Genomic DNA, 12,880 nt, shown 5'->3' with positions numbered 1-12,880 from the left:
AATATACGGTAGTGGGGTAATCCCTGCAGGTGTAATATACAGTAGTGGGGATCCCTGCAGGTGTAATATACGGTAGTGGGGGTCCCTGCAGGTGTAATATACGGTAGTGGGGTAATCCCTGCAGGTGTAATATACGGTAGTGGGGATCCCTGCAGGTGTAATACACTGTAGTGGGGATCCCTGCAGGTGTAATACACGGTAGTGGGGATCCCTGCAGATGTAATATACGGTAGAGGGGATCCCTGTAGGTGTAATATACGGTAGTGGGGTAATCCCTGCAGGTGTAATATACGGTAGTGGGGATCCCTGCAGGTGTAATACACTGTAGTGGGGATCCCTGCAGGTGTAATACACGGTAGTGGGGATCCCTGCAGGTGTAATACACGGTAGTGGGGATCCCTGCAGATGTAATATACGGTAGTGGGGGTCCCTGCAGGTGTAATATACGGTAGTGGGGTAATCCCTGCAGGTGTAATATACGGTAGTGGGGATCCCTGCAGGTGTAATATACGGTAGTGGGGTAATCCCTGCAGGTGTAATATACAGTAGTGGGGTAATCCCTGCAGGTGTAATATACGGTAGTGGGGTAGTCCCTGCAGGTTTAATATACGGTAGTGGGGTAATCCCTGCAGGTGTAATATACAGTAGTGGGGTAATCCCTGTAGGTGTAATATACAGTAGTGGGGATCCCTGCAGGTGTAATATACGGTAGTGGGGATCCCTGCAGGTGTAATATACGGTAGTGGGGGGATCCCTGCAGGTGTAATATACGGTAGTGGGGATCCCTGCAGGTGTAATATACGGTAGTGGGGTAATCCCTGCAGGTGTAATATACGGTAGTGGGGTAATCCCTGCAGGTCTAATATACGGTAGTGGGGTAATCTCTGCAGATGTAATATACGGTAGTGGGGATGCCTGCAGGTGTAATATACAGTAGTGGGGTAATCCCTGCAGGTGTAATATACGGTAGTGGGGTAATCCCTGCAGGTCTAATATACGGTAGTGGGGTAATCTCTGCAGATGTAATATACGGTAGTGGGGTAATCTCTGCAGGTGTAATATACGGTAGTGGGGTAATCCCTGCAGGTCTAATATACGGTAGTGGGGTAATCCCTGCAGGTCTAATATACGGTAGTGGGGTAATCTCTGCAGGTGTAATATACGGTAGTGGGGTAATCCCTGCAGGTGTAATATACGGTAGTGGGGTAATCCCTGCAGGTGTAATATACGGTAGTGGGGTAATCCCTGCAGGTGTAATATACGGTAGTGGGGTAATCCCTGCAGGTGTAATATACGGTAGTGGGGTAATCCCTGCAGGTGTAATATACGGTAGTGGGGTAATCTCTGCAGGTGTAATATACGGTAGTGGGGATCCCTGCAGGTGTAATATACAGTAGTGGGGATCCCTGCAGGTGTAATATACAGTAGTGGGGATCCCTGCAGATGTAATATACGGTAGTGGGGATCCCTGCAGATGTAATATACGGTAGTGGGGATCCCTGCAGGTGTAATATACGGTAGTGGGGATCCCTGCAGGTGTAATATACGGTAGTGGGGGTCCCTGTAGGTGTAATATACGGTAGTGGGGATCCCTGCAGGTGTAATATACGGTAGTGGGGATCCCTGCAGGTGTAATATACGGTAGTGGGGATCCCTGCAGGTGTAATATACGGTAGTGGGGATATCCCTGCAGGTGTAATATACAGTAGTGGGGTAATCCCTGCAGGTGTAATATACGGTAGTGGGGATCCCTGCAGATATAATATACGGTAGTGGGGTAATCCCTGCAGGTGTAATATACGGTAGTGGGGATCCCTGCAGGTGTAATATACGGTAGTGGGGTAATCCCTGCAGGTGTAATATACGGTAGTGGGGTAATCCCTGCATGTGTAATATACAGTAGTGGGGATCCCTGCAGGTGTAATATACAGTAGTGGGGTAATCCCTGCAGGTGTAATATACAGTAGTGGGGTAATCCCTGCAGGTGTAATATACGGTAGTGGGGATCCCAGCAGGTGTAATATACGGTAGTGGGGATCCCTGCAGGTGTAATATACGGTAGTGGGGATCCCTGCAGATGTAATATACAGTAGTGGGGATCCCTGCAGGTGTAATATACGGTAGTGGGGATCCCTGCAGGTGTAATATACGGTAGTGGGGATCCCTGCAGGTGTATTATACAGTAGTGGGGGTCCCTGCAGGTGTAATATACAGTAGTGGGGTAATCCCTGCAGGTGTAATATACGGTAGTGGGGGTCCCTGCAGGTGTAATATACGGTAGTGGGGTAATCCCTGCAGGTGTAATATACAGTAGTGGGGATCCCTGCAGGTGTAATATACGGTAGTGGGGTAATCCCTGCAGGTGTAATATACGGTAGTGGGGATCCCTGCAGGTGTAATATACGGTAGTGGGGATCCCTGCAGGTGTAATATACGGTAGTGGGGATCCCTGCAGGTGTAATATACGGTAGTGGGGTAATCCCTGCAGGTGTAATATACGGTAGTGGGGATCCCTGCAGGTGTAATATACGGTAGTGGGGTAATCCCTGCAGGTGTAATATACGGTAGTGCGGATCCCTGCAGGTGTAATATACGGTAGTGGGGTAATCCCTGCAGGTGTAATATACGGTAGTGGGGTAATCCCTGAAGGTGTAATATACGGTAGTGGGGTAATCCCTGCAGGTGTAATATACAGTAGTGGGGATCCCTGCAGGTGTAATATACGGTAGTGGGGGTCCCTGCAGGTGTAATATACGGTAGTGGGGTAATCCCTGCAGGTGTAATATACGGTAGTGGGGATCCCTGCAGGTGTAATACACTGTAGTGGGGATCCCTGCAGGTGTAATACACGGTAGTGGGGATCCCTGCAGATGTAATATACGGTAGAGGGGATCCCTGTAGGTGTAATATACGGTAGTGGGGTAATCCCTGCAGGTGTAATATACGGTAGTGGGGATCCCTGCAGGTGTAATACACTGTAGTGGGGATCCCTGCAGGTGTAATACACGGTAGTGGGGATCCCTGCAGGTGTAATACACGGTAGTGGGGATCCCTGCAGATGTAATATACGGTAGTGGGGGTCCCTGCAGGTGTAATATACGGTAGTGGGGTAATCCCTGCAGGTGTAATATACGGTAGTGGGGATCCCTGCAGGTGTAATATACGGTAGTGGGGTAATCCCTGCAGGTGTAATATACAGTAGTGGGGTAATCCCTGCAGGTGTAATATACGGTAGTGGGGTAGTCCCTGCAGGTTTAATATACGGTAGTGGGGTAATCCCTGCAGGTGTAATATACAGTAGTGGGGTAATCCCTGTAGGTGTAATATACAGTAGTGGGGATCCCTGCAGGTGTAATATACGGTAGTGGGGATCCCTGCAGGTGTAATATACGGTAGTGGGGGGATCCCTGCAGGTGTAATATACGGTAGTGGGGATCCCTGCAGGTGTAATATACGGTAGTGGGGTAATCCCTGCAGGTCTAATATACGGTAGTGGGGATCCCTGCAGGTCTAATATACGGTAGTGGGGTAATCTCTGCAGATGTAATATACGGTAGTGGGGATGCCTGCAGGTGTAATATACAGTAGTGGGGTAATCCCTGCAGGTGTAATATACGGTAGTGGGGTAATCCCTGCAGGTCTAATATACGGTAGTGGGGTAATCTCTGCAGGTGTAATATACGGTAGTGGGGTAATCCCTGCAGGTCTAATATACGGTAGTGGGGTAATCCCTGCAGGTCTAATATACGGTAGTGGGGTAATCTCTGCAGGTGTAATATACGGTAGTGGGGTAATCCCTGCAGGTGTAATATACGGTAGTGGGGTAATCCCTGCAGGTGTAATATACGGTAGTGGGGTAATCCCTGCAGGTGTAATATACGGTAGTGGGGTAATCCCTGCATGTGTAATATACAGTAGTGGGGATCCCTGCAGGTGTAATATACAGTAGTGGGGTAATCCCTGCAGGTGTAATATACAGTAGTGGGGTAATCCCTGCAGGTGTAATATACGGTAGTGGGGATCCCAGCAGGTGTAATATACGGTAGTGGGGATCCCTGCAGGTGTAATATACAGTAGTGGGGTAATCCCTGCAGGTGTAATATACAGTAGTGGGGGTCCCTGCAGGTGTAATATACGGTAGTGGGGTAATCCCTGCAGGTGTAATATACGGTAGTGGGGTAATCCCTGCAGGTGTAATATACGGTAGTGGGGATCCCTGCAGATGTAATATACAGTAGTGGGGATCCCTGCAGGTGTAATATACGGTAGTGGGGATCCCTGCAGGTGTATTATACAGTAGTGGGGATCCCTGCAGGTGTAATATACGGTAGTGGGGTAATCCCTGCAGGTCTAATATACGGTAGTGGGGTAATCTCTGCAGATGTAATATACGGTAGTGGGGATGCCTGCAGGTGTAATATACAGTAGTGGGGTAATCCCTGCAGGTGTAATATACGGTAGTGGGGTAATCCCTGCAGGTCTAATATACGGTAGTGGGGTAATCCCTGCAGGTCTAATATACGGTAGTGGGGTAATCCCTGCAGGTCTAATATACGGTAGTGGGGTAATCTCTGCAGGTGTAATATACGGTAGTGGGGTAATCCCTGCAGGTGTAATATACGGTAGTGGGGTAATCCCTGCAGGTGTAATATACGGTAGTGGGGTAATCCCTGCAGGTGTAATATACGGTAGTGGGGTAATCCCTGCAGGTGTAATATACGGTAGTGGGGTAATCCCTGCAGGTGTAATATACGGTAGTGGGGATCCCTGCAGATGTAATATACGGTAGTGGGGATCCCTGCAGATGTAATATACGGTAGTGGGGATCCCTGCAGGTGTAATATACGGTAGTGGGGTAATCCCTGCAGGTGTAATATACAGTAGTGGGGATCCCTGCAGGTGTAATATACGGTAGTGGGGATATCCCTGTAGGTGTAATATACGGTAGTGGGGATCCCTGCAGATATAATATACGGTAGTGGGGTAATCCCTGCAGGTGTAATATACGGTAGTGGGGTAATCCCTGCAGGTGTAATATACGGTAGTGGGGTAATCCCTGCATGTGTAATATACAGTAGTGGGGATCCCTGCAGGTGTAATATACAGTAGTGGGGTAATCCCTGCAGGTGTAATATACAGTAGTGGGGTAATCCCTGCAGGTGTAATATACGGTAGTGGGGATCCCAGCAGGTGTAATATACGGTAGTGGGGATCCCTGCAGGTGTAATATACGGTAGTGGGGATCCCTGCAGATGTAATATACAGTAGTGGGGATCCCTGCAGGTGTAATATACGGTAGTGGGGATCCCTGCAGGTGTATTATACAGTAGTGGGGGTCCCTGCAGGTGTAATATACAGTAGTGGGGTAATCCCTGCAGGTGTAATATACGGTAGTGGGGGTCCCTGCAGGTGTAATATACGGTAGTGGGGATCCCTGCAGGTGTAATATACGGTAGTGGGGATCCCTGCAGGTGTAATATACGGTAGTGGGGATCCCTGCAGGTGTAATATATGGTAGTGGGGATCCCTGCAGGTGTAATATACAGTAGTGGGGATCCCTGCAGGTGTAATATACGGTAGTGGGGATCCCTGCAGGTGTAATATACGGTAGTGGGGTAATCCCTGCAGGTGTAATATACAGTAGTGGGGATCCCTGCAGGTGTAATATACGGTAGTGGGGATCCCTGCAGGTGTAATATACGGTAGTGGGGTAATCCCTGCAGATGTAATATACGGTAGTGGGGATCCCTGCAGGTGTAATATACGGTAGTGGGGATCCCTGCAGGTGTAATATACGGTAGTGGGGTAATCCCTGCAGGTGTAATATACGGTAGTGGGGATCCCTGCAGGTGTAATATACGGTAGTGGGGTAATCCCTGCAGGTGTAATATACGGTAGTGCGGATCCCTGCAGGTGTAATATACGGTAGTGGGGTAATCCCTGCAGGTGTAATATACAGTAGTGGGGTAATCCCTGCAGGTGTAATATACAGTAGTGGGGTAATCCCTGCAGGTGTAATATGCGGTAGTGGGGTAATCCCTGCAGGTAGAATATACGGTAGTGGGGTAATCCCTGCAGGGGTAATATACGGTAGTGGGGATCCCTGCAGGTGTAATATACAGTAGTGGGGTAATCCCTGCAGGTGTAATATACGGTAGTGGGGTCCCTGCAGGTGTAATATACAGTAGTGGGGTCCCTGCAGGTGTAATATACGGTAGTGGGGATCCCTGCAGGTGTAATATACGGTAGTGGGGTAATCCCTGCAGGTGTAATATACGGTAGTGGGGATCCCTGCAGGTGTAATATACGGTAGTGGGGATCCCTGCAGGTGTAATATACGGTAGTGGGGTAATCCCTGAAGGTGTAATATACGGTAGTGGGGTAATCCCTGCAGGTGTAATATACAGTAGTGGGGATCCCTGCAGGTGTAATATACGGTAGTGGGGGTCCCTGCAGGTGTAATATACGGTAGTGGGGTAATCCCTGCAGGTGTAATATACGGTAGTGGGGATCCCTGCAGGTGTAATATACGGTAGTGGGGATCCCTGCAGGTGTAATACACTGTAGTGGGGATCCCTGCAGATGTAATATACGGTAGAGGGGATCCCTGTAGGTGTAATATACGGTAGTGGGGTAATCCCTGCAGGTGTAATATACGGTAGTGGGGATCCCTGCAGGTGTAATACACTGTAGTGGGGATCCCTGCAGGTGTAATACACGGTAGTGGGGATCCCTGCAGGTGTAATACACGGTAGTGGGGATCCCTGCAGATGTAATATACGGTAGTGGGGGTCCCTGCAGGTGTAATATACGGTAGTGGGGTAATCCCTGCAGGTGTAATATACGGTAGTGGGGATCCCTGCAGGTGTAATATACGGTAGTGGGGTAATCCCTGCAGGTGTAATATACAGTAGTGGGGTAATCCCTGCAGGTGTAATATACGGTAGTGGGGTAGTCCCTGCAGGTTTAATATACGGTAGTGGGGTAATCCCTGCAGGTGTAATATACAGTAGTGGGGTAATCCCTGTAGGTGTAATATACAGTAGTGGGGATCCCTGCAGGTGTAATATACGGTAGTGGGGATCCCTGCAGGTGTAATATACGGTAGTGGGGGGATCCCTGCAGGTGTAATATACGGTAGTGGGGATCCCTGCAGGTGTAATATACGGTAGTGGGGTAATCCCTGCAGGTCTAATATACGGTAGTGGGGTAATCTCTGCAGATGTAATATACGGTAGTGGGGATGCCTGCAGGTGTAATATACAGTAGTGGGGTAATCCCTGCAGGTGTAATATACGGTAGTGGGGTAATCCCTGCAGGTCTAATATACGGTAGTGGGGTAATCTCTGCAGATGTAATATACGGTAGTGGGGTAATCTCTGCAGGTGTAATATACGGTAGTGGGGTAATCCCTGCAGGTCTAATATACGGTAGTGGGGTAATCCCTGCAGGTCTAATATACGGTAGTGGGGTAATCTCTGCAGGTGTAATATACGGTAGTGGGGTAATCCCTGCAGGTGTAATATACGGTAGTGGGGTAATCCCTGCAGGTGTAATATACGGTAGTGGGGTAATCCCTGCAGGTGTAATATACGGTAGTGGGGTAATCCCTGCATGTGTAATATACAGTAGTGGGGATCCCTGCAGGTGTAATATACAGTAGTGGGGTAATCCCTGCAGGTGTAATATACAGTAGTGGGGTAATCCCTGCAGGTGTAATATACGGTAGTGGGGATCCCAGCAGGTGTAATATACGGTAGTGGGGATCCCTGCAGGTGTAATATACAGTAGTGGGGTAATCCCTGCAGGTGTAATATACAGTAGTGGGGGTCCCTGCAGGTGTAATATACGGTAGTGGGGTAATCCCTGCAGGTGTAATATACGGTAGTGGGGTAATCCCTGCAGGTGTAATATACGGTAGTGGGGATCCCTGCAGATGTAATATACAGTAGTGGGGATCCCTGCAGGTGTAATATACGGTAGTGGGGATCCCTGCAGGTGTATTATACAGTAGTGGGGATCCCTGCAGGTGTAATATACGGTAGTGGGGATCCCTGCAGGTGTAATATACAGTAGTGGGGATCCCTGCAGGTGTAATATACGGTAGTGGGGATCCCTGCAGGTGTAATATACGGTAGTGGGGTAATCCCTGCAGGTGTAATATACGGTAGTGGGTTAATCCCTGCAGGTGTAATATACGGTAGTGGGGATCCCTGCAGGTGTAATATATGGTAGTGGGGTAATCCCTGCAGGTGTAATATACGGTAGTGGGGTAATCCCTGCAGGTGTGATATACGGTAGTGGGGTAATCCCTGCAGGTATAATATACGGTAGTGGGGATCCCTGCAGGTGTAATATACGGTAGTGGGGATCCCTGCAGGTGTAATATACGGTAGTGGGGTAATCCCTGCAGGTGTAATATACGGTAGTGGGTTAATCCCTGCAGGTGTAATATACGGTAGTGGGGATCCCTGCAGGTGTAATATACGGTAGTGGGGATCCCTGCAGGTGTAATATACGGTAGAGGGGTAATCCCTGCATGTGTAATATACGGTAATGGGGATCCCTGCAGGTGTAATATACGGTAGTGGGGTAATCCCTGCAGGTGTAATATACGGTAGTGGGGATCCCTGCAGGTGTAATATACGGTAGTGGGGATCCCTGCAGGTGTAATATACCATAGTGGGGATCCCTGCAGGTTTAATATACGGTAGTGGGGATCCCTGCAGGTGTAATATACGGTAGTGGGGTAATCCCTGCAGGTGTAATATACGGTAGTGGGGTAATCCCTGCAGGTGTAATATACGGTAGTGGGGTAATCCCTGCAGGTGTAATATACGGTAGTGGGGTAATCCCTGCAGGTGTAATATACGGTAGTGGGGATCTCTGCAGGTGTAATATATGGTAGTGGGGATCCCTGCAGGGGTAATATACGGTAGTGGGGTAATCCCTGTAGGTGTAATATACGGTAGTGGGGATCCCTGCAGATTAAATATACGGTAGTGGGGTAATCCCTGCAGGTGTAATATACGGTAGTGGGGTAATCCCTGTAGGTGTAATATACGGTAGTGGGGATCCCTGCAGATGTAATATACAGTAGTGGGGTAATCCCTGTAGGTGTAATATACGGTAGTGGGGTAATCCCTGCAGATAATATACGGTAGTGGGGTAATCCCTGTAGGTGTAATATACAGTAGTGGGGATCCCTGCAGATAATATACGGTAGTGGGGTAATCCCTGTAGGTGTAATATACGGTAGTGGGGTAATCCCTGCAGATAATATACGGTAGTGGGGTAATCCCTGTAGGTGTAATATACAGTAGTGGGGATCCCTGCAGATAATATACGGTATTGGGGATCCCTGCAGGTGTAATATACGGTAGTGGGTATCCCTGTAGGTGTAATATACGGTAGTGGGGATCCCTGCAGGTGTAATATACGGTAGTGGGGATCCCTGCAGATAATATACGGTAGTGGGGTAATCCCTGCAGGTGTAATATACGGTAGTGGGTATCCCTGCAGATAATATACGGTAGTGGGGTAATCCCTGCAGGTGTAATATACGGTAGTGGGTATCCCTGCAGATAATATACGGTAGTGGGGTAATCCCTGTAGGTGTAATATACGGTAGTGGGGATCCCTGCAGATAATATACGGTAGTGGGGTAATCCCTGCAGGTGTAATATACGGTAGTGGGGTAATCCCTGCAGGTTTAATATACGGTAGTGGGGTAATCCCTGCACGTGTAATATACGGTAGTGGGGTAATCCCTGCAGGTGTAATATACGGTAGTGGGGTAATCCCTGCAGGTCTAATATACAATAGTGGGGTAATCCCTGCAGGTCTCATATACGGTAGTGGGGTAATCCCTGCAGGTCTAATATACGGTAGTGGGGATCCCTGCAGGTGTAATATACGGTAGTGGGGTAATCCCTGCAGATGTAATATACGGTAGTGGGGATCCCTGCAGGTGTAATATACGGTAGTGGGGTAATCCCTGCAGGTCTAATATACGGTAGTGGGGTAATCCCTGCAGGTGTAATATACAGTAGTGGGGATCCCTGCAGGTGTAATATACGGTAGTGGGGATCACTGCAGGTCTAATATACGGTAGTGGGGATCCCTGCAGGTGTAATATACGGTAGTGGGGTAATCCCTGCAGGTCTAATATACGGTAGTGGGGTAATCCCTGCAGGTCTAATATACGGTAGTGGGGTAATCCCTGCAGGTGTAATATACGGTAGGTATATTTACCTGGTACTCCACCTTTCCCCGCTAACCAAATGCTGTTCACACCTCTGGGCATCCTCTGGCTGCTTTGAACTCCGATGTCCAGCAAACATACCGGCGCATATGGGTTTGCACGGGCTGCCTGTTTGGACATGGGTTCCGAATGTTACAACATATTCAAATCCACTTTAATAAGCTCTGAGTCTCTGGGTACAGGGAACAGAAAAGGGAAACATTTTTTCTTTTTTTTACTGTGTACATGATGTCCCCACACACTTTCCCTTTGACTTAGGTTGGACTCTCAGAGTCCCCCCAACCTAATGTACGGTTGGGTACCCACAAACCATATACTGTTTGTGTGTCACCTTGGCCCTAGCTGGGGTACCTCCCTTAACCCAGGCATTCCCTCAGCTAAATAAATACATATATGCAAAGGCGAGCTTTTCAAAGTCGCTCTGTTGCAAATAGCAGAGCAGTCAGCTTAATTTTGGAGCTAGGAAAAGCTGCCTAGCAGAGGCTAAGTGAGACGCGAAGTCAAATTTCTCGTTTTAGAATGTAGAGGTCGCAGCTAAGGTTTTTAGCCGAAAAGAGGACCAGGAAGCCGGGAGAGATTTTCTGGTCAGGGAAAGCCTTCCAAAGCAGACGCCCTGCACCTATTTGAGCCTAGTTTTCACCCCCAGTAAGTGTGTATTTCACCCGAATAAACTTAATTTTGTTCTACTACCTTGTTTTGCCTCGTGAATGTTCCCGGTATAAATTTGTAAAAAGTCCTGGTGTCCCACCACAAGTTAGCATGAGTTATGTTCCCTCTTTGCTTTCTAGTGAGTCCACAAGTCCTATTAGATATGACCGAGATGTCCTAATACCACTGTCCTAATCTCTCTTCTGCAGGCAAAAACATGTCTGATTATTGTATCCGGCTGTACAAGGACTCAGACTACGATACAGTGAGGGACTTCTTTGCAAAGGGTAACATGGAGTGCACCCCTGCGGCCTTCTATCACGCCTTCAGCCTCCCACGCTTTTGGCTTTTCATGCTCGTTGTGTTCCTAATTCCTCTCTTGACCATTGGATCCATCACTCTCTCCATCCTGGCAGTGACTCTTACTTTAGTCCATATCTGGTTTTGCACCAGGGGTATCATGCTCCCCTATGTCCAGCGCTGCTTGTCTGATGACATGCGGGACATCCACAAATACTACCTGCAGAGGGATGGTTACTGCTACTGGGTGGCTGAGTCTGCCGGGGAAGTGGTGGGGATGGTGGCAGCTGAACCCTCATCTCACCCCGGGAGAGAGAAACATGTGGAACTCAGGAGACTGTCAGTGGTCAAGAGTCACAGGGGCAAAGGGATTGGTAAACTTTTGTGCAGGACAGTCATTGACTTTGCCCGGGAGAAAGGGTACTCGGCGGTGATCTTGGAAACCTCGTCGGCTCAGATTGATGCTCAGCGGTTGTATGAGAAGATGGGTTTTAGGTGTTTTCGTACCTTTTATGCAAGAGAGCTCACAGCAAAACTCATTGAATTCAATGTCATGATCTATCAATACGACATCCCAACAGGCAGATGAGAGTTTACATCCCAAACCTCTCCCTGTGTGCAGAACGGAGGCCCTACTTCTGTAGGTTTTATTGTTATTCTTGATGCTGTGCTGATCCCTATATACAACTGGTGCAGCCATCATAGCAAAATGTATTGGAGTTGCACCCAATGTGCCTCCTTCCTCTCCTTCCTCTCCTCACTGTTGCACATACATTTTGGATTGGTTTGTGAGTACGGGAGTGCCACTGTCTGATAACTATTGGAATTGCAATAATGTTAATCTCCTCAGCCATGCTACACCCTGTCTACCATTTATAACATTTGTTTTATGTCAGTGGTATTTTTGTTTTGGACAGACTGGCCCGTAAAAGGGTAATATCATGGATTGAATACGGTGTTGTTAGGGCATGAAACAACTATTTGGGAATGAATACAAGAGTGCTAAGGAGTGAGATATAAAGGGATTCCTTTCACTGATAAATATCTGGCTTTTTTTGCATTAATCTGTCAGGAGAGAGACTGTGGTAAATAAACTTATCAGTGTCAGTGTATTTGTGTGTATTAAGATGTTACTGAGTGTCCTGTGTGTGTACCCAGGTGGTACTGAGTGTCCTGTGTGTGTATCCAGGTGTTACTGAGTGTACTGTTACTGAGTGTCCTGTATGTGTATCAAGGTGTTACTGAGTGTCTTGTGTGTGTATCAAGGTGTTACTGTGTGTCATGTGTGTGTGAATCAAGGTGTTACTGAGTGTCCTGTGTGTGTGTCATGGTGTTACTGTGTGTCATGTGTGTGTGAATCAAGGTGTTACTGAGTGTCCTGTGGGTGTGTGTGTGTGTGTGTGGGTGTGTGTGTGTGGGTGTGTGTGTGTGGGTGTCATGGTGTTACTGAGGGTCCTGTGAGCATATCCAGGTATTACTGAGTGTCCTGTGTGTGTATCCATGTGTTACTGAGTGTCCTGTGTGTGTATCCAGGTGTTGCTGAGTGTCCTGTGTGTGTATTAAGGTGTTACTGAGTGTCCTGTGTGTGTAACAAGGTGGTACTGAGTGTCCTGTGTGTGTATCAAGGTGTTACTGAGTGTCTTGTGTGTGTGTCAAGGTGTTACTGAG

At 48.2% G+C, this 12,880-nt stretch overlaps 1 protein-coding gene across 1 annotated transcript in view; it reads left to right on the top strand.

The window, feature by feature from the left end:
- Positions 1-12,285, top strand: part of LOC142467801 (N-acetyltransferase 8F1-like) — a 50,609-nt gene extending 38,324 nt beyond the window's left edge. Inside the window, exon 2 of the mRNA XM_075573667.1 lies at positions 11,122-12,285. Coding sequence (XP_075429782.1) covers positions 11,122-11,801 — 680 coding nt within the window. The 3' untranslated portion in view covers positions 11,802-12,285. The remainder of the gene's footprint in view (positions 1-11,121) is intronic.
- Positions 12,286-12,880: the final 595 nt, after the last annotated feature.

This window comes from Ascaphus truei, chromosome 1, assembly GCF_040206685.1.
Source record: "Ascaphus truei isolate aAscTru1 chromosome 1, aAscTru1.hap1, whole genome shotgun sequence".
In the NCBI taxonomy this organism is placed as follows: domain Eukaryota; kingdom Metazoa; phylum Chordata; class Amphibia; order Anura; family Ascaphidae; genus Ascaphus; species Ascaphus truei.
The sequence above is the reverse complement of the archived record's forward strand: the minus strand, read 5'-3'. Positions and strand labels throughout refer to the sequence as shown.